Here is a 26,231-nt window from a genome sequence, read left to right on the forward strand (position 1 = left end):
TTTTTGGAAAGGTCAAAGGGAATCCACTTGGGTAAAGACCAGGCAGAAAGGGAGTATGAGCCATCAAGAGTGTTTGGGCTCTAAGTAGCAGGAAAGCATCATACTTATGAGGATAATTGGGTTTAAAAATAACACTTAAAGAAATACGAGCATGAAGCTTCTAACCTTATGATTCTGGATAGCTCTTCTTACTTTTATTTTTTAAGACAATTAAAGGAGTAAAGAAATGAAAGTTAATATCTATTAAGTGAAGTCTCTAGCTGGTACCTAGGTACTAACAGTTCCTTACATAATGGTGTAAATTACACATGTTACTTAATATGATTATTTACGTGATGGTGGAAAGTTGTATTTTAATGTAGAAAGAATGTGAGTTTGGGATGCATGCTAAATACCTGGTTTTCTTCAGTTACTTTCTGTAAATTAATCTTGGGAAATTTGCTTACGCGTAGATGACTCATGTAAGTAATATGCTATGTTTCCTCTGCAATAGTTGCTGTTCCTATGTCTACTATCTTTCATTTTAAGAATAATGGTTCATAGTTTTAAACTCTTATTGTGTAGATTTTTGATGTAGATACCATAATGGAAGATATGTATCAGATATTTAAAGAGGTATATTTATCAGAGAGATATTTAACAGAAATTTAAATGTTTATTAGCTATTTACCTTTGTTTGCTTAATCTGGCTGAGTTTCACAATAAGGTGAAATTGTACTGACTCCAGTACTGCATGGTGTTTAATATTCCTGTCCAACTAAATGCAGTAAACACTTGGAACTAGTATGATACCCACAACACAATAACGCTGCACGTTTCCAAGCTATTCTTTAGAAGTGATATATGCACACACATTGCAAATCTCCCCCAACCCCTTGGCTACCTTCTTATGAAAGCTTCTGACTTCTGTAGAAATTTCAGAAGCATTGCTTCATCTTGCTATTTCATCAAGAGCTTATGTCTTTTAATATTTATTCAGCCAGTGCCTGATCTATGTGTCTTTCAATCTGAAGACCCCTGTATTTCTACCATAAAGACTATTTTCCTTTCAATGTTTCTTTCCATGGTTTTCATCCTTTTCATTTTTTCTGCTTTCCTCTTAGGTAATTTCATTGGTTAGAACTTTATCTTATTAATTTCTATCAAGAATGTATACTTTCTCCTGTTTTTATCACTATTTTTCTTCACAATCAATACTCTAAACAACTTCATAACTTTTCCTCCTATCTGTCATAGTCAACTCTAACCTTCAATTTTTCAGTCTTTCTGAAAGTTTTATTTTATGTTAATATTCTAAATTTCATTATGTTCTATCTCAGACTTTAATATCATATTTTAATTTTTATCATTTCTGGATTCCCCTGTTGTTAACTAGGATTAAAATTTTTTAAATAGCTCAATCTCCTCCTGGAACTTGTCTTGTTTTTTCCTCTTGATGAAGATAGAGAAACAAAGGATTTTTTATTTCTTGTTTTTCTGTAATACTTGGTGATCTTTGATTGTTAGAACACGATTTTAAATGAAGACCTAGGAATGCTCATGTAAATAATAAGCTATGCTTCCTTTGCAGTAATGAAGATCTTATTTCCCTTTGCTTTCCTTGCAGTGAAATTAAGACCTACTAATGGGGAAATTTCTTGTAAACCCTCAACTCCTGAATTTTTAAGGCAGGAAAGGGTTTGCACTAATGGAGTGCCAAACATGCCCTCAATGGGACAGCTGTTCTTACCTAACAGCCAACACCTTTATGAACAGAGTTTTTAATTAGACTGGCCCTACACTGAATTAGTCTCAAGATAAGGGAGGGTATTTCTATCAGCATATGCAACGTATTGTGAGTATTCCAGAAGTGTGGTCTGCCTTTTTGGGTCTATATATGAACTTGATTTTCTGAGAATCTTAGGCTAATATCCAGATACTCAGGATCCCACTGCGATGGAGACCACAGAGACTGAGTGGCACCATCCAATGTCACTCCCTTCAGTGACTTTTCAGCTTTGCTCCAACTCAGAACATTGGTGCTATATATATCCTTCCTCCATAAGAAGATGAATTCCATACTTGGACATCCTCTCAAAAGATCTGAAGGGTAACCTTTAGTTTCTGAAACTTGTTCAAGAAAAATAAACACAAAGGTATAAGCTTGGCTAGCCATTTCTGATTAACCATCTGCTTAAAAATTGCATCTATTAAGCAATATTTTTGTTAAAGAAGTTTTATTTCTGAACATTCTGACAAACAGAAGAAAATAATCATTACATAATTCCATAATAATATAAATTCATATATGCAATCAATAAATTTTGCTACTACAAGAAATCTCTAATAATATACTAAAATTTTTATTTTCTGCCCCTTTTTATTAATGAATTGAGTTAGAGGTATGAAACAGAAAAGAGAACATTTTGAAAATGTAATTACAGTTTGGATAAGAATTTCTTCCAGAGGCTAAATTCTCTATTGGAAATATCCAGATTAAATGACGCCAAGATTTCAAGGAGGGAACATTTCCCTGTCTACTAAAAGGAAAAAAAGTTTAAACTTCCATTGTGAATCAGGAGGCAAGAAGGAGTACAGAAGTGGAGGATGCTGGAGAGAGGTGAGAGCAATATGGGAAAAAGCTAAGACTAAGTGAATCTAGTGAATTTCCATAATGCCGTGGTGACTTTTGATAGTTAAGGTGAGTGAACTGTCTCAGAATGAGACATCATCTGCCCTCAGAGCCCACTTGTGGCCATTCTTGTGATGCAAACCACTCATCTGTCCCCTTTCCGACTATCTTCCATGAGGTTTATTTGGTTTATAAATATGAATTAAAATTTTTAAATGGAGAACTCATGGAGATATTGAATTAAGTTCACTCAGTGCAGTGTAGAAGCATCATGTGCAGAGACAAGATCCCACTAGAGTTGGAGAAATATGGGAGAGATGTTTATTTTAAAAGGCAAAAATGCCAGCACTCAGTAATTTTCTATGTGGCTGCATCATCTTTGATTTTGTGGTTCTCTTTTACTGTTTGCAAAGACTTCACACTACAAGAACTATAGCTCTTCTTGAAAATGAACTATCTCAAACATTTTTCATATTAAATGATTGTTTTTGGTTTTAATAAACAGACAAATATAAAACACAATGATGTATTAGCTTAATTTTCTGGAGGAGTAAAGTAGCTCATGTGTTCTGCCTGTATGAGTTAACACAGTCCAGTAGGAGTCTGTACAGCCCCTCAGCATTGTGTGCTAACAGATAAACTACTCTCCTCCTTCCTATGGCTCCCTGTGCTGTGGAATACATGACTGGGGACAGGAGTCAAGTTTTGAAGAGCAGAACACGTGTCTTGATGGCATACCTGATTTGAAACCAGGTACTTCCTCACTCCCATCTCAGAGCAGCCTCTACTGTCCTCAGTAGAGTTTATTGAGTCCGGATAATAGGAGGCAAAATGTCTGATGGCACCTCTTGGTGGCTAGTCTTCAGAGTTATGAGTAAGTGGAAGAATTGTGAATTGCTATGTCACTAAGTTTTGGGGAGGTTTACTATGTATTACTAAATAACCAAGGTACCACTTTAAGTATAAAAATTGCCAATGAACCAAATAGCCAAATTTCATTGTTAGGGATTCCAGATACACCATAGATCTCGGATATATCTAACCATGGGTATGTCCTTTGAAAATGGCATTTTTGCTTTTCAGTTTCCTCCCTTATAAACTGGTGAGTCTATAATAACAAAAGCATGGGGGAAATGAGAAAGGAAGGGAGAGAAATAGGAAAAAAGTATATATATATATATACATATATATACGTATAGTCACAAGATATTTAAGGTAGTTATACAGCTAGTTTTTCTTAGTTCATTGAAAAGAAAGGTTTATGCAAAAATTTTTGGGACAATATTTCATGCTTATGTCTTGTACTTTGAATAACTACTATGAAGATAACAATACACAGTGTGTTAATAAGTGTTGCTCTTCTACTGTTCTGTTTTGAAACTGTTTTGCTATTATTTTTATTTTTTCTTTTTAAAATAAAATAAAATAATAATAACAAAGCCTTCCCCATGGAAGTCTTGAGAGAATTAGAAGATAAAATACCTTTTGTAAAAATGCCAGATATATGTAGTATTCAATTTGGTGTCACTAACTATATTACTCATTGACAAGCAATACAGGAATGCCAGAGGGTGAGGACTCATGGATGATTCCAAATGTGTTTTTGGATTTTAACCATCAATGTGATTCTTTTACCAATTTATAGAATTGGAATAGAAGTTTACTTAATAGGTTTAAAAGAAAACAGAAATAAAGGGGAATACAATTTTCAAGTTTGCTGGTGGGAAATTTGCTGGTGAGTAATTTATCTTGACCATTTAAAGAAAAAGCACTTCAGAACCTGATTGTGCTGCCATATCTGGATTGTAAAAACTGCAGATCATCTCCTAAGATAGGAAATATGAAGAAAGTACCAGCTGCCACACCTAGAAATAGAGGGCACTCAAACTCCTAACACAGGATGTTTTCACAAAAAGGCTAGCTATAAAGATGTCAGGCTGCAAAAGAACCTCAAAGAATAAGAGATCACACCGAGCTTAAAGGAGGCTGTTAGCACTCCTAACCTTAGGGAGATCAAGGGTGAGTGCAGATGCAGAACAAAGAACATCATGTGGAACAGAGACCCTCATTCAGTTGGGATGACCAAGTCAAATCCATAGGCAGATGGGAGGATTTTTCCCCAAACTTTTTCATGTCCTACTGGAGTCTGCTGCAGGCCAGGCAGGGGAGCCTATGGGGATAAGAAAGTGGAACAAATGGCGTAGATGGAGCCACTGAAGGCGTCTGTGGAAAATAAGGAGCCAGGGGGCCATGAGGCAAAGCGGCAAGAGCAGATCCAGGGGCCCTCACTTGAATGCAGTGATGTGCTTTTCAGCTGATGACAAACTATGCATATGATGGTGACCATAAGATTATGAAGGAGCTAAAGAATTCCTTTGGCTCAGTAACACTGGAGCCATCATAATGCTGCACAATATATTACTAATACATTTGTAGTGATGCTGGTGTAAGCAAATCTACTGCTCTGCCACATCTACAAAAAGTACAGCACATACACTAGGTACTGTATATAAATTTGATCATGACAAATGACTATGTCACTGGTTTGTGTGTGTACTATGTTATGGTATTAGTGAATGTCTTAAAGTATTCTCTTCCTTATAAAATCAGTTTGCTATAAGACAACACACCAAGTTACATTGGCAGTAGTCACAGACATCTGTTTACCATGTCTCTTGATTGCATCAAGAGGCCCCATGAAATGATTGCCTTCTACTCTCTACATTTCTGAAGCACACTCTTAGGATGTTTGCATAATGACAGAATCAATTAATAATGCGTTTCTCAGAATGTAGACCTATCATTAAGAGATACTTAGCTGTACTTGAATTTTAATTTATCTTAACACAATATTGTGGGAGCCTGAACCAAAAGAATACCCTCCTGTTCTATTAAGAATGGTTTTTGAAGATGTGGAATGATATTATGAAAAGAGGTATTGTTCTCATTTCCATATATGTATATTGACAGTCACAAGGAAGCAATCCCATCATTCACTGGTGTAATCCCATCAGCATCACTCTTCAAGAATGATTCATATCATGCTTGTTTTTGAGACCAAATAGCTATTTCTTCATGAGCATCTGAGACAAATGCCACTAATAATGGACAGGGTAGGAGGCTCTTACCTATTAATTTCTTTGCTCTAGAGGTTGATCTGAAAACACTGGGATATGGACATCAGGAAGGTCTAGTCCTCAGCTGTCTCCAGCTCTGCCTCTTATCATTTCTCCTTGGGGTGATTTCTTATATGGAGCCTTTATTTGCTTCTCCCTGGTTAACTCCTGACTTGCAGCTTGCTTATGGCTCTGAAAATCTAAGAGCAGTTTACCTTTTCTGGCTGATTAAATATCACCATGGAGTGAAGGCCTAGGTACCAAGAGCCTCAGGTGACTTCTAATAACTGCTGCCTCATCATCTCAAGGATATTAAGCATGGTTTATTAGTGCAGGTATAGTGTTATGCTTAAAGGAAAGCTAAATCATGTTGATGTAAACCCACCTGAGGGGCAAGCAGGTCTCAGGGAAGGAAGAGAGGCAGGAAGATGAGCTAGTACCATATTTGGAAGGTGAAATAGGACTGATTTGCAATAAAAATCTGAGGGAGAGAGAAGATGAACTCAACTTGTCTTTTAGTTTGGATCACAAATTATTCTAATTCCATGGAAGTGAGAAAATTTTACATTGTAAACAGAGCAATGTGTAATAAAAGACAGGTTTGGCTGGGTTTGATCTTTTTTGAATTTGTCAAAATCTGAATGCCAGAAAAGCATCAAAAGAAGAGAAGAAACACATGTGTGACGATGGAGAACTTGAGGATGACTTCATATAGAGCCAAGAAATTGCTGAGGCTGCACAGCATGTTCTGAATTTCAGGTAACAATGTGTGAACATTATTTCCCAAGAAAAACAAGGTCTACGGACACTCGAGGTGAATGGAGAGCTGAGCTCTCTGCCAGAAGGAAGAGGGCTGTGCTCAGGCCTCGATAGGGGACATATCTTCAACTTCCAAAGAATGAAAGCCATTTGACAAGGTACACTGGGTGAATACATGTTCAGATTTTAGAACTTGTAGATGAAAGGGAGTTGGTAGGTGTGAATTGTTAATGGGAAGCATAAGTACTGCAGGTATATATTATACAGGGATCATAAAGTTACTTTGATTTGGAGAAGGAGAGACACACCTTGCTAAAGCATTCTTTGTTTTACTTGCAATGTCCTGCTAGGGTTTGCAAGGGAAAAGTAACACCCAAGCACAATAGTTCTCATACTACAGCGAGGACCCTGATTGCTTTCCTGTGGAAGAGCTGTTGTTTAAACTGTTTTTTCTGTAATTAGAAAGCATGATGGCCTTGGTTGTTAGAGGCAGCACATGGGCATATTCCATGAACAATCATATATGCTGTGATCTTCTCCAAATAAAAACTTCCTATAAATACTAAGAAATAAATTGGTTATGTATGGAGTTTTCTTATGTATACTCAAGTAAGACTTATTTCCAGTAAGTGAAATTGTCTCAAAAGAGGCAATCATTTTTTTCCTGGAAAACTCCCTTGTCTGTACACATACACTTGACCCTAATTCCCCAACTGGTCCCCTTTGATCTTTACATTGATGAGGAATACGCTTTGACATGCTCAGTGACTTTTAATGCAACTCCACTTGTCAATGCCTTGCCCAAAAGTTAATCTGCTTTCTTTAACCTCGCTTCCCTGTTAATAGCTGCCTGTTCAAAGTTAAAATTATTTATTCCTTAAAATTTACTTCATTGTGCTGGGTTTTATAATGGGCTCAGAAATCACCAGGGCTGAAGCATTGCTTTTGTTGTTGCCGTTGTTCTTGTTGTTGTTATCCTGTCCCTCTTTCACCCACGCAGCGATGATTTATCCTTGTACTTGGCACACAGTGTAATTCCATGTAAACAGGATTGGGGCCAACATATGCCAGTGCATTCCTAATTAAAATGTTGGCAGCTAAACATAGAAATTAAATAGTATCGAACTGGATTAAAGATCATATTTTTGATGTTCTGCTTGGCATTACTGCTGTGTTTATGAGAAAGGACAGAGACCTAGCTAAGTGATGCTGAGACTAAAGGTTACACGGCCATGCCCTCATACACTGCACTGATAGCAAATCCTACCAGTAGAGTGCTGACCCTCCCTTGTGTCAGCACTGCAAAGTTGGCTGTGAGTTTGTAGTACTGTGAGTATGTTGTACTCACTTTTTCTTGAAGACACCAACTAATTGACCATGGCTCTTTTTTTCCCCATTTTTTTAAAGCACTGTCTGGAACAATGGAAGGACACCATTCATAAGCATTTGCTTTTGGAGAAATAATCAACAGCTATCATGTTAGAAGTTTCTAATCTGGGACTCCTTCAAACTCTGCTGGGTTACCAATCATTACAAAGGGCTGTGAGCTCCACTATTTTGTGTTTGGCATTATAGCATAGTAGTGAAAAAGTACAGATTTCAGCTTGCCGTGGTGCAAATTTCAGCTCCACCATTAACTGGACAATTAACCAGTTTTCCTGTACAAATTCTGTCTTGTTCCTTTTTTTTTTTTTAACGGAGCTAACAAATTTGTAGTTATTAACTCTTACCTGTCAGTCACCACAGAATACCATTATTTTATGAACTATTATAAAGAAACAAGCAGCATGTGTTAGTCAACTGTTCATGCTTGTGACAAAAGAAGCAGGAGAAGTCAACTGAAAGGGAGCAGAGATTTTATTGACTCACAGTTTCAGAGATTTTAGCCTTGGTTGGGTGACCCTGTCGCCTCTAGATCTCTTGCAAGGTACCATATCATGGCTGGGAGTGAGTGGCAAAGGAAACTGCTTATTTTGAGGTGACTGAAGCAGAGAGAGAGGGAGGGGTAGGAATCTCCTGCCCTTCAGGGGTGCACCTCAGTGACCTGGCTTCCTCTTAGCCAGCTCAACTTCTTAAAAAGCCTGTGTGCACCACAGGCTTTGAACAAGTTTTTCACATATAAGCCTTCAGCGGACACTTCAGCAAGCATCAACCAGGCAGATAATTAAAGTGACAAAATGAACAGTTGTAGCTAAATGTATGTGTGTGCACAAGCTACAACAACCATATTGTGACTGTCATCTGACAGTGATAATAAAGTGCTCCCTTCTATAAGACGTGTTCTGACTATTGACATATTAATTGTGCTGAAAAATCTGTCCCAGAATCCGAGAAACATGACACTGTGCAGCCTGTAGGAGAAAGAAAATTGAAACATGGAAGACCTTTCAAAGAGTGTTTGGCAAATTCTAAGTGCTCAAGAAATGTAAGCTACTACTACTATTAAACGTAATAATTTTGGGTGAATGATAACAACTGTCATGAAGGTTTAACTCTGGTAGTTTTGTATGTAAAATAAGAAGAAATTATTTTAACTTTTCACTTTAGAGTGACAACCACAGAACTGAGAAGAATAAAAATGATCTTTTAGTTCTAACTTCCTGCAACATTAAGATCTATGTAATTCTACCCAGTGACTGCAAAGATTTATATGATGCTGAAATGTCGTTGTCAAGTTTCTGCAGTTCACTTTTGAAGTCTCTTAATTAGATGACAATAAAGCCCTAGACAAGAGGGAGCTGACCTAGCTAAGCCCTTACCTCTTATTTGTGAGTGATGTCTTCTTGCTCTTATCCATTTAGAAAGCGGACTATTCCAATCTGGTCCCTTCATCATACTTCAGTTTATGTAATGATGTGGACAATTCTTCATCCCCAACCGTGGTGCTTTAAAGTTCACAACTGAATCAGAAATATTTCCTGCTTCTCCTTAAATTTTATCAACTTGCACATCTAGTGCTCCCACCATGCACAAGCATATCCTGCTAAGGCAGTTGGTCTGAGGTACCTTCTAAGACAGCAAAAATGATTTTGAAGATCTTTCTTTGCATTACAATTTTGATACAAAATGCCCTTCCCTAAGCTCATACGTTAAAAGATGAGGCTTTTGAAATGTAATTAGATCATAAAGTTTCTAACTTTATTAGCGAGCTAAACCATTGTTGGATTTATACTTCAGTGGCATTATTGGGAGATGATAAAATTTGGAAGGGAGTTTATTCAATGGGGAAGATCATGGAAGCATGACCTTGGACTGTCTCTTGTCCATGGCCTTCCTCTTTGGCTCTCTCTCTCCTCCCTTTCTCTCTCTCTCTCTCTTTTTCCTTCCTCCCTTCCTCCCTTCCTTTCTTTTTTCCTTCCCTCCTCCTCATCCCTCCCTTAAGAAGAGTCTCTGCCATTAGGGGAAATATTTTCTTCCAGCCTTGTTTTTCTATTTTCACTACAAAAACTCCCCCAATTCCAGCAACCAAATCTCAATTCTGCCACCATAAGTAAAAACGTCTTATTTCTCAGGGGAGTTCAATTTGTGTTTCCTTACCCATTTTATGTGGATTATAAAGACAGTGAATGGCAGCTTATTTCTGTGACCTAACTTACTGTATGTTGATAAATGGACTAAAAGTCCACTGTTGAAATCCATAACCAAGAGAACAAGGTTTACACTTGCATTTAGTCATTTTTCTGCTTTTCAATGGATTTCCGTATCAGTGCTCAGTTGACTAACAGTTTATTCCCATCAAATATTTAGTATGAGACTATTATTTGGCTCCAAAAATCTAAAATCAAATAAGAAAGAATTATTTCTATTGTTACGCATCATTTGGATACACTAGCTTGTGGCCATTTTCACATCTTGGTTAGCACAGTAAGCTATATCGAGTTTCAGATTTGTAAATATGTTTGCTACAGTTATATTTATAAAGTAACTCCTAAGCGTCAAAAGAATGTAGTGTATAAGTGGAGTTCTTGAATTGCTGTAATTATACCTAAACAGGTTCAGTGATCCATGATAAGGTGTTGCCCCAAGGCGAATGAAGAAACATGTCAAGTCCCTAAATTGGGGCTCCAGAGGGGATTTGAGGCATTGAACAGTTTTGTCTGTGAAGATATCTAACACTGTTGAGTTGAATTCTTTCACAAACAGTTATTTATAGAACTTTGCATAGTAAGTTAAGCTTCAAAAAAGCACATTCTTTTCCTTTTAAGAGCTTTGCAATGTGGTAGGTAGAATAATTGATAGGGAATAAAAAAACAAAACAAAAGATGCTTTATCTAGCGAAAGGAAAGCGTGTATTTGTTACTTGAATTATTTTTAGAGTTTTCTTCCTGCTTCAATTATGAAAATACAAAACAGGGAGTGGCAAGGTGTTGGGAAACCACTTTTAATCGACTTTAACAAATATTTAACAAATCCCATTGAAACAAATGGAGGGGAATTGGTAGACAATTTAAAGAACAGCAAGAAAACAATGGTCAAAGAAGTTTGCTTTTTGGAAAGCTTTCCAAATTTTCCAATTGACAGTAATCCATGATTCAGCTAACCTTAACCTTTGAGGATTAAAGACAGGATGGGGGAGATAAATTAGTTGTACAAGGGAGGGGCAGAGTTAGAAAGAAATCACTTTTGTTTAATTTTGATCCGATTCCCTACAGCAATAAATTAATTTGTGCAATAAAAAGTTCTAGAAAATTGTAATATAGAGATCAAGCAAAAATATCCCATAACTCTTGGGCATTCTTCATAATGATTTTGATGATTGCCTGAGATACAAATCTAAAACTCCTGAAAAGAGCCCAGAATCACCTTTTAACATCCTTTACATATCTTTTCAATTATCTGTTTGGCTTATAATGTTGAAGAGTTCCTTTCTTATTAGTGCTGTATTACTGTGAATACTTACCAAAATGAAAGAAAATTGCAATATAAAGATTTAAAAAAAGGAAATAGATTCAAAGATTTTTGTGAAGATAGAGTGTAGGGAGTTTGAACTACAACAAAGGCAATAAGTGATAGGATGTAGGGAGTTTATACTAAAACAATAGCAATAAGTGATAGAAGTACCTTAATGAGCATTTATAAGTATGTTCCTATTTGCTGACATTACTATATGCCTGACAGTTTTAAATGCTTTCCATTTTAATTGATCTAATACATAATTGTATTATGAGGTAGGTACTTTTGTTATTCCTATTTTACTAGAAAGTCCAGTAAGGCCCAGAAAGCTTAAATAATTTGCCAGATTAACCTGAGTAACACAAGACAGAGACAAGATTCCTTTTCTTACTCAAAGAATTCATACTGTCAGCTACTAGGTGTGTCTGATTCTTGTTCCACAAGCAAACTTTTAATTTTGAAGAGATTCCCTGTGAGTAACCTATTTGTCTATGAGTTTTTGTTGTTGTTGTTAAATACAGAAACTTGGCCATTGAAATACAAACTTATGCTTAGGTCTAATTGATATTGTTATTTAGGTAAATATCAAGAGTGGTTATAATCAATTAAAAATTTCAACTTGAGTAATTCTTCACATTTGCCTGGAATATCGAGACTGCGTTTTGGCTCGAGAAATATCAGGGATATCACAAACTTTAGCAAATGATCCTAGCAGCATGGTGTCGCTGGTTGGCCAGGAAGAGGTGATAAAGCATCTTCTGCCACAATGTAATTGTACAAATCATTAAATGGCGATTATACAAAACGGGCAGCATCTTCTGAGTTTGGTGATACCAAGTTACTCCATTTCACTGCGGTCTATAGGAAAAGACTCAACAGGCTTATTTCCAATGACCTTGACCTTAAGCAACTACAGCGGTACAACTGAGTTTTAAAGTAAGAATTATGAGGGGACAGGTGTAGCTGGGAAGTGGGGTAGAATACGGGTGGAAAGCCTAGAAAAGAGAGCAAACCATCAAGATAGACCATTTCTTTTAATTCCTTAACCACAAAAATTATCTTCAAAAGAGTCAGGTAAGCCTGCATTTTTTCTCTGGGTAAAGGTATCAATATGTTGTTTAATTTCTTTGGTCTCTAGTTCTACAGAAATTTGAAGTTCTACAGAACATTCATTGGCTTATGAGAAATAGAAAGGACTCAATTTTTTATTCTGTGTCGAAAATGAAAGAAAATATGCATAAGGCCCTGGTTTTGATCCCTGGAACCACTAAAAAATAAAATAAAATAAAATAAAATAAAATAAAATAAAATCCTTTAGAAAGGAAAAAAATATTTAAAAGAAACTTGAACACAAAAGAATGGAAAAATAAGAAATTGCAATGTTAGGTTTTGTTTTCTTATGGATTTTGTCTTATTTTTCTCACTCTCATTCTTGAAAATGAGGCTGGCAGAGAGGCAGCTGGATTGGTAAGATGGGGATGAGGGACTCTTGCTAATCTTCAGACCCTCTGGCTGTGGGGGTCTAAATGTAGACTTTTTCTTACAAATCAGAAGCTCAGATACAGATTTTTCTACCTTCTGCAACTGAATTATATCATAAAAGTTCTTTGGCATGAGACTGAATACGAACACTGCTCTTCTAAAACAACACAAAACCAAAACAAAAAACAATTTTAAAGTCCTGACATTTAACTAAAACAACTTACAAAAATTGATTAGTGTATAACTCATAAGAGCAAATGGCTAAGAACAAGCCTATTCAATTTATAATGCTAGTCACCAAGATAGTGTTTGGGTAAATTTTATGTATTAAATCATGCAGCTTATTAGAAATGTTGCTGCAGGACTTACCAAATATACAAAATGGATAGTAGAGTAAAATTTAAAAGTTGGTATTTTTCAATATCGTATTTAAAATACCAATTTATATTTGTGTTTCTACTGTGTATATTAAAGCACTGCAAATAGTTGAAGCCCTCTGTACTCCCTATCCATCATATTCTTTTTATCTCTGTAGTTATTATTAAGTGGAATTTAGCATTCATCATTCCTGTGCATTTCTATATATTCTTATATCTGTAGATCTGAGGTTGAACTGTTTTGAAAATGGAACTTGAACAGATTTATTCATTAAATTTGTGTGTACTTTTTAAAACTTATTTTTGGTTGATATTGTGAGTTTTGGGATATCTTTTTATGCACAATTTTGGTTTATTATTTGTATGAATACATCATAATTTAACTTGTTCATTTCTTCCTTGGTGAATATTTAGTCTTCCTAGTTTTTTTTTTTTTTTCAAAAGAATGTTCCTATGAAGACTCTTATACTGGTATATACTAGGAATGGAAATCAGTCATGTAGTTCTGCAACACGTATTTACCGAGTATCTATTACATGCTAGACAGGCCTCTAGGCCAAGAATGAGTAAAATAGATAAAATCATTACACTCAAGGATTTTTCACTGTAGTTAAGGAGCTAGATAGAAAAAAACTTAAACAAGTAAATTGTACAATGTGCCAGATGAGTTGTGGGAAAAAAACACATCATAGAGTGGAATAGCAAGTGGGGTGGGCAGGACCTGCTCTTTTACAAAGGGTAATGTTGGGAAGCCATAAACTGAAGGTGACATTAAAGGAGACTTAAAGGACAGATACAAAAAAGAGGAAGGAGTCAGTCCTGTATGCATCTTGGAGGAAAGCCTTCCCAGCAAAAAGACAGAAAGTATAGAGGCTCCAGAAAGGAACATCTGCCATAATGCAGGTCTGTAGGGAAGACTGTCTTGTGGCTGGTGTGGGTATTGAATATTCATAAGCTATTGGATAGTGGTGCTGTTGCCACATTTTCCAATCAATATAATCAATAAATGGGATATACTATATACTGATACCTTAGTGAGAAAAGTACTCAATGGCTTTTTTTTGATGTTAGTGTCTTTCAGGATATGGAAATTTCTACAGAGAGAGTTGCATAGATTTGATAGGATAATCCTATTGTTTGACATTTCATGATGATCAAAGTCTTGCTAATGTAAACTAATTGGAGGCACTGGAGGTGCTGGGTTTTGATTACAAAAAGAAAGAATTTAATTAATTTTAATTACCTATATTAAATAAAGTTTTACAAGACTAGTAATGATGACCTAATAGGCATCTTATGATCTATTATGACTAACTGTAGTTAGAGTATTAAAGCACATGTTTGGACTGTTGCTGAATTTCACTTTTACTGCAGTAGGTGGGTGTTTGAAAGTGTTTCATTTTTTTCCTTATGCATATATACACAATTACCTTATAATATAGTCTGAATATCAGGACTTGTTTGAACCACTATCTGTAATGCTGTGTTTTATTCGTAACTATTTGGCAAAGAATATGCGTTCTTTAAAAAACTTTTTTGGTTTATGTTGCCTATTATTAGCTTACTGAAAAAAGGGAAGAATAACTATGAAGGACTAGGGCTTTCTTATACAGAAAAATATTCTAGAAATTATTATGCTACCATTGTCATTGAAGATCTTTAAATGCAGAGGGTCTACTTATCTCCATTTCTAGAGGTGGTTGAGAAGCCAGACACAGCTAACAAGACAGCAAGTGTCACTGCAAAGTCCTCTCACTTGTCACTGGAGCTCAGGACCAGGAGTCAGATGGTGTGGGTTGTTCTAGCCTTTATGACTAATTTATGTTACCTGGTACATCATTTTACAGTTGTCTTCCTCAGTTATCTTACAAGTAAGAGGTTTAAAATATATAGTTGCTCTAATAAACTATTTTCAGAAGTCTAACATGAAAATGTGAAGACATCAAAAGTAATTTTGAACTAACGAATTTCATGATTTTTCTGTATCAAAACACAAAGTTGGGGGTGGAAAAAAATGGAAGATAAATATGTCTATGCTCTTCTGAAGTAGTGCACGAAAGATATGAAACATTAGGACAAAATTAGAAAAGCAGATAATCTTTGACATGCTTTTTTAATGCAGTAATTCAAGTGGGTATAGATAATTTGCATATCACTCACATACTATCTAAGCATATAACTTCAATTATTTTACACAGCTTTTCCTCTATCAGCTTTGCCCTCTTTTGTTGAGATTTTGTTGGATATACAAAAATAAAGAAGGGAAATAGACTCTTTTTGTGGCTATGACTGGTGTCCCTTAAATGTGGAAGGGTGAAGTGAGTGTATCTAAATACAAATGCCTTGAAATACCTGGACTGGCTTCTCCCTGCTTCTCTACTATGCGAATATAGCAATTTGGTTCCCTATTCTGGATCTGTCACAAATGTAGTCACTAAAATCCTGCCTTGTTTCCTTCGAACTGAGTCACTATTTACTGCTTTGTCCTTACGTCCCTCTGGAGCTGTGGTTCTGCTTTCACGTCTCTAAATCTCAAAGCGTCTGATTTTCTCCCTGTGCTTCAGTCCCTGCATATGTAAGCTGACATCTACTGCTATACTTGTCAGTGATGCATCCCTGAACACCTGAACTCGTCCACTTTGCACACGCTGTTCCTTCCCAGCACAGCTGCCAACTCCTCAACACTGCATCTCTCTCCACTTAGCAACTAATAGTACCTGTTAGGCCTTAGCTTACTGCTAACTTCAGATTCCCCTGACATCTCTCCATAAGTCTGTCAGCTGCTTCTGGGACCCTGGGAGAAGGTGTTCCAGTTTAAGAGGCTTTTCCAGTGTCTGCATACAGGTTTTCCTAGAGTGCTGCAGCCTGAGCTAGATTCTAATGGCCCCGTGCTCTTTCTTAAGTGTTTTCTTCCTTCTACAACATTTCCTTCAAAGATTTTAACTGTAATATGTCTCTTGTGGTCAAAAGAGCTCAATGTTCTTAGGTATTTGTTACAAATACAAATATGTGACGTAGATGACCAAGACATTTGGAACAGAAATTAAAAAAAGAAAAAAACCCACAAACTCTAGTAGGTATTTACATTTTCCCCTTTCAAAAAAAAAAAAAACAAAACAAAACAAAAATGAGGATACAAAAATGGTTCACTAATTTTAAGCAATGGAGCATTATGTCAAAGGCTTAATTCTAGAAAGGAGTAACTTGCAGTGTTTGATCAACACTGGTCATGGAATTTCGTACACTGAGAGATGACAAGAAAACATTACTTAAGCTCATCATACTGTAGCTATCAAGGAAATTAACCACTCCAGGATCCACAAGCAAAAAAAGAAGCCAAAGTATGATTTTTAGTGACCCTTAGAATTACAAAATGGTTAAGTAAATTTTAATACAGAAATTATGGTCTGCTCACTAGGATTGATCCTTCAATGTTAAATGGGTTGCTTTATATCACTTTTGAAATGTTACGGTATACTTGCACTGTAAATGCATTTGGAAGCTGGTTATTTTGGAAATAAGTATATGTGGAATGGTGTTTTATTTTAAAAGTGGTGGAACTGCTTTGCACGACAGTCAGTATATTCTTTGTTCCCAAAATCAGTGTGTTTTTAAAAATGGAAATAGAACTTAAAAGAAATAATTTCATTCCTATTGGAGGTAAATGATAGAAAATAAAATTCTAATGGAAAACACAAACGCAGACTTTACAATGACATAATTATACGAACACATTAAGAAGTTTTTTACTGCCCCCTGCTGTCAGTTTCAAAAAGAAATAATGGAAAAATGACTGCAAAAACTAACAAGGTGAATTAATTGAACAAATTGGTTGGGAGAAAAAATACCTGCTTTTAAGTCAGTAATGCTGATGCTTACTTCATGTTTTGTAATCTGTATAACTAAGAAACCAACACCACCGAAGAGTATATTCGCAATATAAGGGGAAATGCTTAGTTTGTGAATTTTGAAATATTGTTAATTTTAAAAACACCACTGTTTCAATTTTTAACCAGTGATGTCTATATTTCCATATTTCCACATTAAACTATTTTGCATTTGCTTTTTAATATTTATATAATTTAGGCAAAACATTCATTATTCACAAAAGAAAAACTTTTAATATATTTCTGACAAAATACTATCAGCATTTTGGCACTTGAAATCGAGAAATAAGGAATAATAAAGTTAGTAGGTAATCTCAGTGCAACAACATCACTAATAAAAAGTGGAATCATGATGAGTATGATTCCCGGTCCCTCTCTGTATCCTTTTGTACAGGAGAAGGTGTAAAGTCTGAAACTAATGAGAATGCATAGAAAGTATAATGGACATGGTGCCATGAGTTATTAAGCGTGTACTCGTCATATTTTGTTACACCTATTCTTTCATGTCCAGAACCTGTGCATAAATAATGGGCTTTCTGCTACTTCCAAGTTGGTTTCTCTTTCTTTGTTAGAAAAGTTCTGTCTTTGGTTGCATCAATATTGGAGGTGTGTACGTGCACTTATCTTTACTGATTATGTACAGGTGTAGCAGGCACTAAAGTAAGCCTGTGTTATCTAGTTGGACTGTGTTATCTATTTGGACTCTTCTTATGGATGGCCTCTGCTAAGTTCTGAGATGAAACTTCCAGTCTCCTGACAACTTCTGACTACTCTCAGCAGTTCATATTCAAATACATACTTTTCTCCGTGTTTTCTGCAAATCAGCATCATGTGTTAAGTTGTCCTGGTTGTTATTAATTCTAGAGTCCCACAAAACAACCTGATTGCACTCCTCTTTGGTCATCACATCTTTGTGATCTTTTTCTGAGTTAGTAGCATAGAAAAACTGTTCCAGGGATACTAGGGCTACTAGAATTTGCAAGTTGAGATGCTTTTTGCCTTGCAGGTACTTGATCAAACTGTGCCTCAGTGACCAGCGGGCTAAGTACACAGAAAGTCTTTCCTCCTCTGACATTCAAAGAACAACAAAACCATTTGGAATTCATACAAATGTCTTACCTGACTCGAGGGGTTGGGTTCCCAGTGACTCTACACTCCAAATAAATACGACTTCCTTCTGCGACTTCTTGGCTCCTTAGCTTCTGGATGAACCGAGGTGCAGATGGTAAGTGGGGGGCTTTGGAGGGCTGCAGGGGAGAGATGCTGTTACACCGTGGCCTGGCCATGTTCTGGTCAGCCTGGTAGCAGTGCCTGGCCGCAGGTAACTTGACCTCTGCTTCCATCTCTTGATGCTCTTCTGTAGGGCTCTGGCTGGTCGAGGCAGTCATCAGGGCCGATGATTGATTTTTAGGAGAAAGGTATCCACTGTCTGGTGATGAAGACTCCCCATTCGGGCTCCTATTTCTTGGTTTTACCCCTCTGAATATAGATGTCAGTTCCTCAATGAAATTAGCCGCCTTGTCGCAGAGCTCACTGTGGGGACCAGCTTTACTTTGATGAGCTGGTTTGGGCCTTGCATTTGTGTTGGGAGTTTTTGCACCGCGTTTGCCAGCCTTTCGGAGGCTCCGGATGTAACTGGGTCTAGCAAACTGGGGGGACACAGCAGATTTCCTCCTTGAAAGAGGTGACGAGATCCTCTCATTCGGTTCTTCTGCTGGAGACTGGATAGGTGCTGGCTTAGTATTCTGAGGTTTTACTGAGGAGATTTGCTCCCCCAGTTTTGTATCCTTGTGGGAAGGATTTTCACGGAGGCTGACAGGAGAGGTGTTGAAAATCTGTGAGATCTCTTTCTCTGAGTCAAAATCCTCTGTTTCAGAGTTGGCTATAGCTCTCCGGGCCAGGTCAAGGCTCTTGTTTATCTCTTCCTGGCTGAGAAAAGCAGATAACCCCGGGAAGAAGTCAGCATTCTTGCTTTCTTCCTGCATGTCTGATAAGGAATCATAGAAGGAGTCATGGGACGAAGTCTCTGACATATTTGAATTGTCTTCATGCACTCTTCGCTCTCAGCAGGAAACGCAGAGGCCCTGAAACCTGTTTTCTTCTTACCTTCTGAAAGACAACACAGAATTATTAGTAGTAATGGTTTTTCTCTATGTTTTTTCATAACATTGCAAATGTACTAATTGAGAGAAACATCAAAGAGAACCAATGGATCAGTTTTCTCATTCCATGAGTTGGAAGAAAGAGAAAGTATATTTGTGCTTATCATTTATTATTTTAACTTGATATTTCAGTGAACGTCAGGGTTATCAGTGAATATCAAGTGTCTCCTAACCGGTACTGAGCAATTCAAGTAAGAGATACAACTATAGCGAGTGTGATTCATGTTGCAGGGCATTCACAACTTCTCACGGGCTCTTTCCTATCCACACACCTCATTAAAGCTCCCATTTCATTGATGTTATGAGACTACCAGCTGGTTGGTATTTTTAGTAAACTTGACTTTATTTATCTGACCCTAAGCCATAAAATATATTTTAACCATTCCAATTTTCATCTGCTTTTGACTTTCAATGAGATATTTGAAACTATATTGTTTTATCCTTTCCCTATGCCAAGTCACATTCATTTCATTCATCCACTCAGCGCTAGTCCAATAGATAGTAAGTTTATTAAGCTTCAGGTGGTGGAGGAACAGCTGTGCTCCAGACCAGGGATTTACAACCTTTCTGCTAGGAACCAGATAGTAAATTAATTGATTGATTGATGGATTGATTTTTACTTTGTGGCTATTGTAACTACCTAACTTGCCAAGGTACTGTAAAATCAACCATCTTAATGAAAGCACAACTGTGTGCCAGTAAAATTGAGCATCAATTTTAGAATTTTATGTTAGTTTTACAGCAAAAAAATAATATTCATCATTTGATTTTTACAACAGTTTAAAATGTCAAACAGAAAAAGAAAAACAAGTTTTTAAAAACCCCAAAACCATTCTTAGTTTTCAGGCTGCACAAATATGCAGCTGGATGGATTTGGTCTAGAAAATGAAATTTACTGACTGTTGATCCAGAATAATGACATTGTCCTTATGTTTAAGGAGTTAAAACTCATGTGGAACAGTAGCATGAAGGAGATGGAAAAGACATTGTACAAATCTTACAAGAATAGTATAAAAGTTTGATAGGACTCTGAGGAAAGAGAAAAGTATCTGGGAGCCACCACGGCCTAATCTAATCTTGAAGGACGTATGTCAGAACTGTGTGTTTTTCTGATGATATTAATATAGGAATAAAATAAGAATTAAATAAAAGGTGTTTATCAATCACAGCTTAAATTCTACTGTTCTTTGAATTAAATATTGAGAGGCAATGACTTTCCTTATTACTCCAAGTATAATATTCTTTTCCTATATATTATTTATAGAATAATAGGAGAAATGAACTAGCACACTTCAGAATTGATCTTTGCCTCAAGACTGAGTCTAAAAGTCAGTGAAGGATGATTCCTGGGTATGGTGAAGCTTAACTTTATAGGCTGAGTCACAAGTAAGCTTGATGGGACTTTCCATAGGAATGGTGTCTCAGGAGGCCCAAACTGGGGTGCTTGTTTCAAAGCAAAATGGCATCTAGGGAACTCGCTGCTTTCAAACAATAATATGCAAGAGTTGAAAGGGGTTCCTAGAAGACTATCTCAAGAAGGCACCACTGCATAGGATGCAATGATTCATAGACTGTTAATTCTATGGAAGATATTTATTTAATAAAAGATACTAAAGTTTAATATCAATTACTGTGTCTTCGTTAATTGAATTCTCTACTGTCATTTTAGATGTCTTTCTAGAAAAATAGTTACTTTCTTGTGCCTGAATTCCAAGTTTTTCCTTGTCAATTCTGTTCTGCCTAATAAAGTATATTTCTCACAATTCTTGTAGTACATCCTGTTAAGTCCGCTGACGTGATCTGATCATTGTTGTTCCATTTTGTCAGCCTAATGTTATTCTATTTCCTTTGTTTTGTCAAAAGAATTCAGTATGTAAACATCCTAATTTTTCTCTGATTATTAAAGTAATCAGAGAATCATTTATGAAGAAAAGTTGTATTTAATATATTTTGAATTCTTGAATATGTTTTGTTTATGAGAAACAGGCATTTAAAGTATAATTTTAAGAAGGCAAAATAGCAAGAATTATAAACTAGTAGAAAATTAATATGCATTCAAGATTCTATTTAATTAGTGACAGACTAGTAACATTTTACAACCCTTTTAGAGAATGTGCTAAAGACTAGATACATATGTAGGCAATTAAGAATGCTAAACTAAATTTGCAAGTTGATTTGGAACTAATTAATATCCATAAAGCAGTAAAATATGTTATTCAAAATAGTTTATATAATAGTACGCTTGCTAGGATAATTTGTATATCTATGAAGAAGTTATAGTTTGTATCCCTGTAAGATTTCTTCAACATATGGAGCTGTCAAATTGCCTCCTTAAAGACAATGGACAAATGGCACAGACATCTAAGTAAGAAACATACAATTTATGTGGCAAATACTACATTGAGAAAAGAACAAAGTGCTGTGATGGCACCCAGAAGGGACAATGGGGTGAGAATCAGGCAAAATATTCTGAAATATTGTTGCAAGAATGATACTTGCTCATTGATCACATACAGAAATAATATAGAGGTGGAACCACAGATTTCTTACCTCAATAAGACCAACATTGCCATGAACTAACATACCACAAGTGAAAGAAACATGTGTTAAGAAAAAGCAAGCCTAATTCTGAGTTGAACTATTAACATTTGAAGAGCCTCTGGTGTTGATATTCACAAGATAATTTGTTATGTTCATGTAGAGCCCAGGAAGAAGAAAGGGGCTAGGTGGATATTATTGGTCTATGGATCCTTAAGCCACAAGAGTGGGTAAGGCTTTTGATTGAGAACCAGAGAACCCTCCAGAACATTGGAGGGAAATAAAAGTAATGAGGTGTCATGGAAATTAGAAAAGAAAATGCCTTGGAGGAGGTAGCGGTCTCTTTTACTTTAGCGTCTGAGAAGATTTGGCACCACTAGTAACAGTAGCTTCACTCTGTGCAACAGAGATAAAAGCCAGACTTCTATCAGAAGGAAATATAAACTACAAATAGAGTTGACTGTTCTGAGATTTGTAGAAAGGAAGAGAGATTGAAAGTAGTAGCAGAACCAAAAGGTGGATTCTAATACGCTTTTTTCTTTTTTGTTGTTTTTACTTTATATGTTGTTGTTGTTTTTAGTATGGGCCACATTTAAGACGGCCATTGAAAGTGCTAATGGAATTAGCGAACAGTCAGAGGCTCAAAATCAGATAAGACAGTGGGGATTGTTTACAGTCTCAGCCTCTAAGAATATGAGAAGAAATGAATTGTTACAGTACAAATGGAGTATTTGGCTTCAGGTAGGGGCAGGATAATTTTTCCTTTCCATTATCAAAAGAGGAAAACAATAAAGGATATGTTTGCCTATAGACATGTAAACATGTGCGTGTGTGTGTGTGTGTGTGTGTGTGTGTGTGTGTGTGCATGTGTTGGGTGAAAAGGAGAGCTTTTAACCTGAAACTGTTGTGTATTTGGAAATTTATGAGAACAAGAGATAGAAATCATTTGAATTATCTGTAAGGAAACAAAGAAAGTTTCCTGAGAGGAATTTGTAAGCATAGCAAATTAGAGGTAATGTCTTTATGGTGTCATTAATCTGTATCGCTGTGCAGTTCTCTCCAGCAGAGTTTATCAGGCCTGGTGAAGGCAGGAGATAGAAGATCCAGGTTTGGGCGTGCATGGAAAGTGGAAACATAATTGGGCAAGCTTACTGAGAACAGGTATACTCTGAAGTCTATGCGGGACCTGCATTCTTGCATAGGACTGGAGAAATTATGGGACTAAAGTCCTAGAGGAAAACAAGGCAAGATTCAGTGAAACTAACTAAATGCGAAACTGAGAAGGATGTAATAACGTAATGAAAGGTTTTAAATGAATATTGGGGAGGTAGAACTTTCTGGTTCTTGATTGCATTGTTTTAAAAAAAATAAAGTATGTTTTATTTTATTAAATTGTAATTTTATTATATATAATTAAAATAGTCTGTTTAAGATATATAATCTGATGTTTGATAAACATATACATGTGAACTTATCATCACATTCTCATGAACATATCACCTCAGATATTTCCTTTCTCATCTTTAGTGAGAGACATTTCATTTTCTTTCTTTTCTGTTTGGTGAGAACACTTGGGATCTACCTTCCTAACTACAGGTAGCATGTGATCATATGATTGACTATTTTAATAGAACAAGGTTAGGATTGAGTAGTTAAAACAGAGACTCCATGGTGCACAAAAGCTTAAGTATTTATGTGAGCATTTAAAGAAAAATTTTGCCAAATCCTGCAATAGAAGACTAGTGACCTAATGGATCCATACAACACACATAAAAACTAATGGTAATAATAAGCTTGATAAAATAGTAGCTAGTGATAGGCTGCTTATGAGAAGGTAGAAATTGTGCTAAGAACTGTTATATAGATTACTTCATTTAAAATTGATTAGAAGGAAGGAAATCGAGCTGGACCTTCTGAGCAAGAAAGCCGAGATCCAAGTCCAGGCAGTGACTCCAGAGCTCGGGATCTTAACCATGCATCTTCACACATTTACCTCATAGTTTTCACAGCTGAGAATCCTAGGCGATATCTCAGACTAATAAAACCAAACACTTAAAATCAGAGTTCCACTATTAATTCAATTATATTTTAGTGCAAAACATGACACATTTTAAAGCTTCACAAACAGCATTATATAAGTAAGCTTACAGCAAAATTTACATGATGAAAAATGCTCAATTTTTATTGTTATGAGGAGGAGTGTTTGCTGGAGGCATATTATCTCACCTGCTTATTAACTTATATTTTGGTTTTAAAGAGGCGCCATCTGACAGGATCCAGTTGTCAGGATTAGGTGTAGCTTAAAAAATGCTTGCACAGTGAAAAAGAAAATAATAGCTTTATGGCCTATCTGGTTCAGATTTAATTTGCAATGCAGTTGTTGCTGCTGGAACACGTATGTGGTCTAGGGAAAAGGCTCATTCAAAATGAATGAATGAGGGAGGTTTCCAGGTGGCCCAAGTTCAGTGTAAAATTATGCTTCAGAGATTTCCATGTCAGTCAACACCCCAAAATTAAAAGGTCATAATAAAAAAGAATGACATACAACTGCAGACATCTCCATTATTTCCCTGAGATTTCATGTCAGTGCTCTTGGCAGTTCGGGGCTTGTGTGATGGACGCAGAAAATGGACTAGACTAAAAAGACCCACTTATACTGCTTTTAGGGAGTAAAGAGGAATTGCGGAAAATGTCAAAAACACTACTGTGCTCTACTTAAGAAAGTCATATCAAAGAAATTTTTGGAGTAAAGGTGTCTTGTATACCTTTATATCTTTCCTGTCTCCTACCTCTATGTTGTTAGTTTTCTTCAAGGAGATTGAATCCTGGAAATTCTTTTCTTCTTTTTTGCCTTAGTCTAGTTCATCCTCTTCATCAATCGCCATTAATATTTCAGCTTAATTATCTTCCTCTAAAACTCATAACTCATAGCTATTCTCTAATTTCTTTGAATTTGTATAGTTCTGCATTCTTCTCCAGAGGAAAAAATTACTCGTCTTGGCCTTGTGCATTTGATATTCAGACCCCTTCCCTGTTCTACAATTGTAAGTTAAACATGAACTCAATTGAACAACTGCTTATTTGTGTCTGTGGACAACCTGCCATCATGAAGACCCTCCAGCATCACCCTTGTCATCTCTAATACATGTGCCACTCAACCCTTGTTGGACTCTTGCTTTTTTTGGAAATTTCATGTTCTTTTATCTCTTCATAACTTTGCAATGCTGTTGTGTTTATCTAATGTCTTCTCCTCTTCTTTTTCAAATTCCAGTTCATCCTTGAACACTTTCTTAAATTCCATGACAATGTCCTCCCACTTCCAAGTCTAACTGGAGGCCTAGAGTCCACAATGACGCATGTAAGTCTGCTTCTGGTTTCTGCACTGTGAAGGCCTGACTGTCAGCGGTGGAAGCTATAAAGTCTGTGCCAGTGGGATGAAGGAGCTGTGCCAGGAGGCTAAAGGTTCTGCACTGGATCCAGGAAGCAATGTTCAAAGTAAGGACCAGAACTCCCCCAAAGTGAACTACAGCCATTCTCAGCCACAAGGTCCCCAGCCCCTCTGACGATGAGAACAGCCAAATTCATATTAGAGAAGAAGCTCAATGAGCTCCTCCAGGGGACCAACAGCAGCAGGAGAACCACTTCTTCTCCACTTCTCCTTTTCATGTTGTTGGCAACAATCCTCAGGTGGGCCTTCCACGCTGACTTAGTTCAGCTGGGTGTTACAAGCTGATCACCAGTTGTCAATCCATTACAACAGTATTTTATTATTGCATTCATTTTAACCAATTATAAATGTTTGTTTAGAGACATTCCTCACCGGACAGGGACCACTATGAAAGCAGAAGTTATGATGACATATGTGTTTGGATAATGCATAGGTAGTGTTTGGATCATGGTAGATGGTGGAGGAAAAGTAAGATAGATTTAGTATTGGAAATGTGCTTTGAACCCTGGGTAGCATTTGATAGGAAAGGGATAGGAAATGTTTCATCCCCTCCTTTTGTTTTGAGCCACCCAAATTCCACTGCAGTCACAGTCTGCATTCAATAAAATGTTACTTTACTCTCTACTTTGCATTTTGGAGAATCATTTTTAATTGATTCATAAAAGCATCAAATGGCACACAATAGTGGGGTACTAGATAATGTTTGATATAATGTACATATTATATAAAATTTAAGTCATGTGAAACATTTGTTTATAAAAATATTTATCATTTTTCTGGAAAAATCTTTGAAAATCCCTTCCTATAGCTATGTGATGTGTGCAGCACATTACTGTTATGTATAATGACCTTACTGTGCAATAGCACATCACAAATCCTTGCTCTGAACTATGACTTAGTATCTACTGATTAGCATTTCCCATTCTTCCCCTATCCCTGCTCTCCCCAGCCTTTGCTA

The 26,231-nt window shown here is 36.4% G+C and overlaps 1 protein-coding gene across 3 annotated transcripts in view; it reads right to left on the reverse strand.

The window, feature by feature from the left end:
* Palld (palladin, cytoskeletal associated protein) overlaps positions 1 to 26,231 on the reverse strand; it is a 368,121-nt gene that overhangs the window by 335,042 nt on the left and 6,848 nt on the right. For all 3 annotated transcript variants that reach the window (XM_063234778.1, XM_013151678.2, XM_063234779.1), the window contains exon 2: positions 18,245 to 19,234. In XM_063234778.1, coding sequence (XP_063090848.1) covers positions 18,245 to 19,158 — 914 coding nt within the window. In that variant the 5' untranslated portion in view covers positions 19,159 to 19,234. The remainder of the gene's footprint in view (positions 1 to 18,244; positions 19,235 to 26,231) is intronic.

The sequence above is a fragment of the Cavia porcellus genome, unplaced genomic scaffold (genome assembly GCF_034190915.1).
Source record: "Cavia porcellus strain 051 isolate PalLab524CR breed Dunkin Hartley unplaced genomic scaffold, mCavPor4.1 scaffold_24, whole genome shotgun sequence".
NCBI classification, from domain to species: domain Eukaryota; kingdom Metazoa; phylum Chordata; class Mammalia; order Rodentia; family Caviidae; genus Cavia; species Cavia porcellus.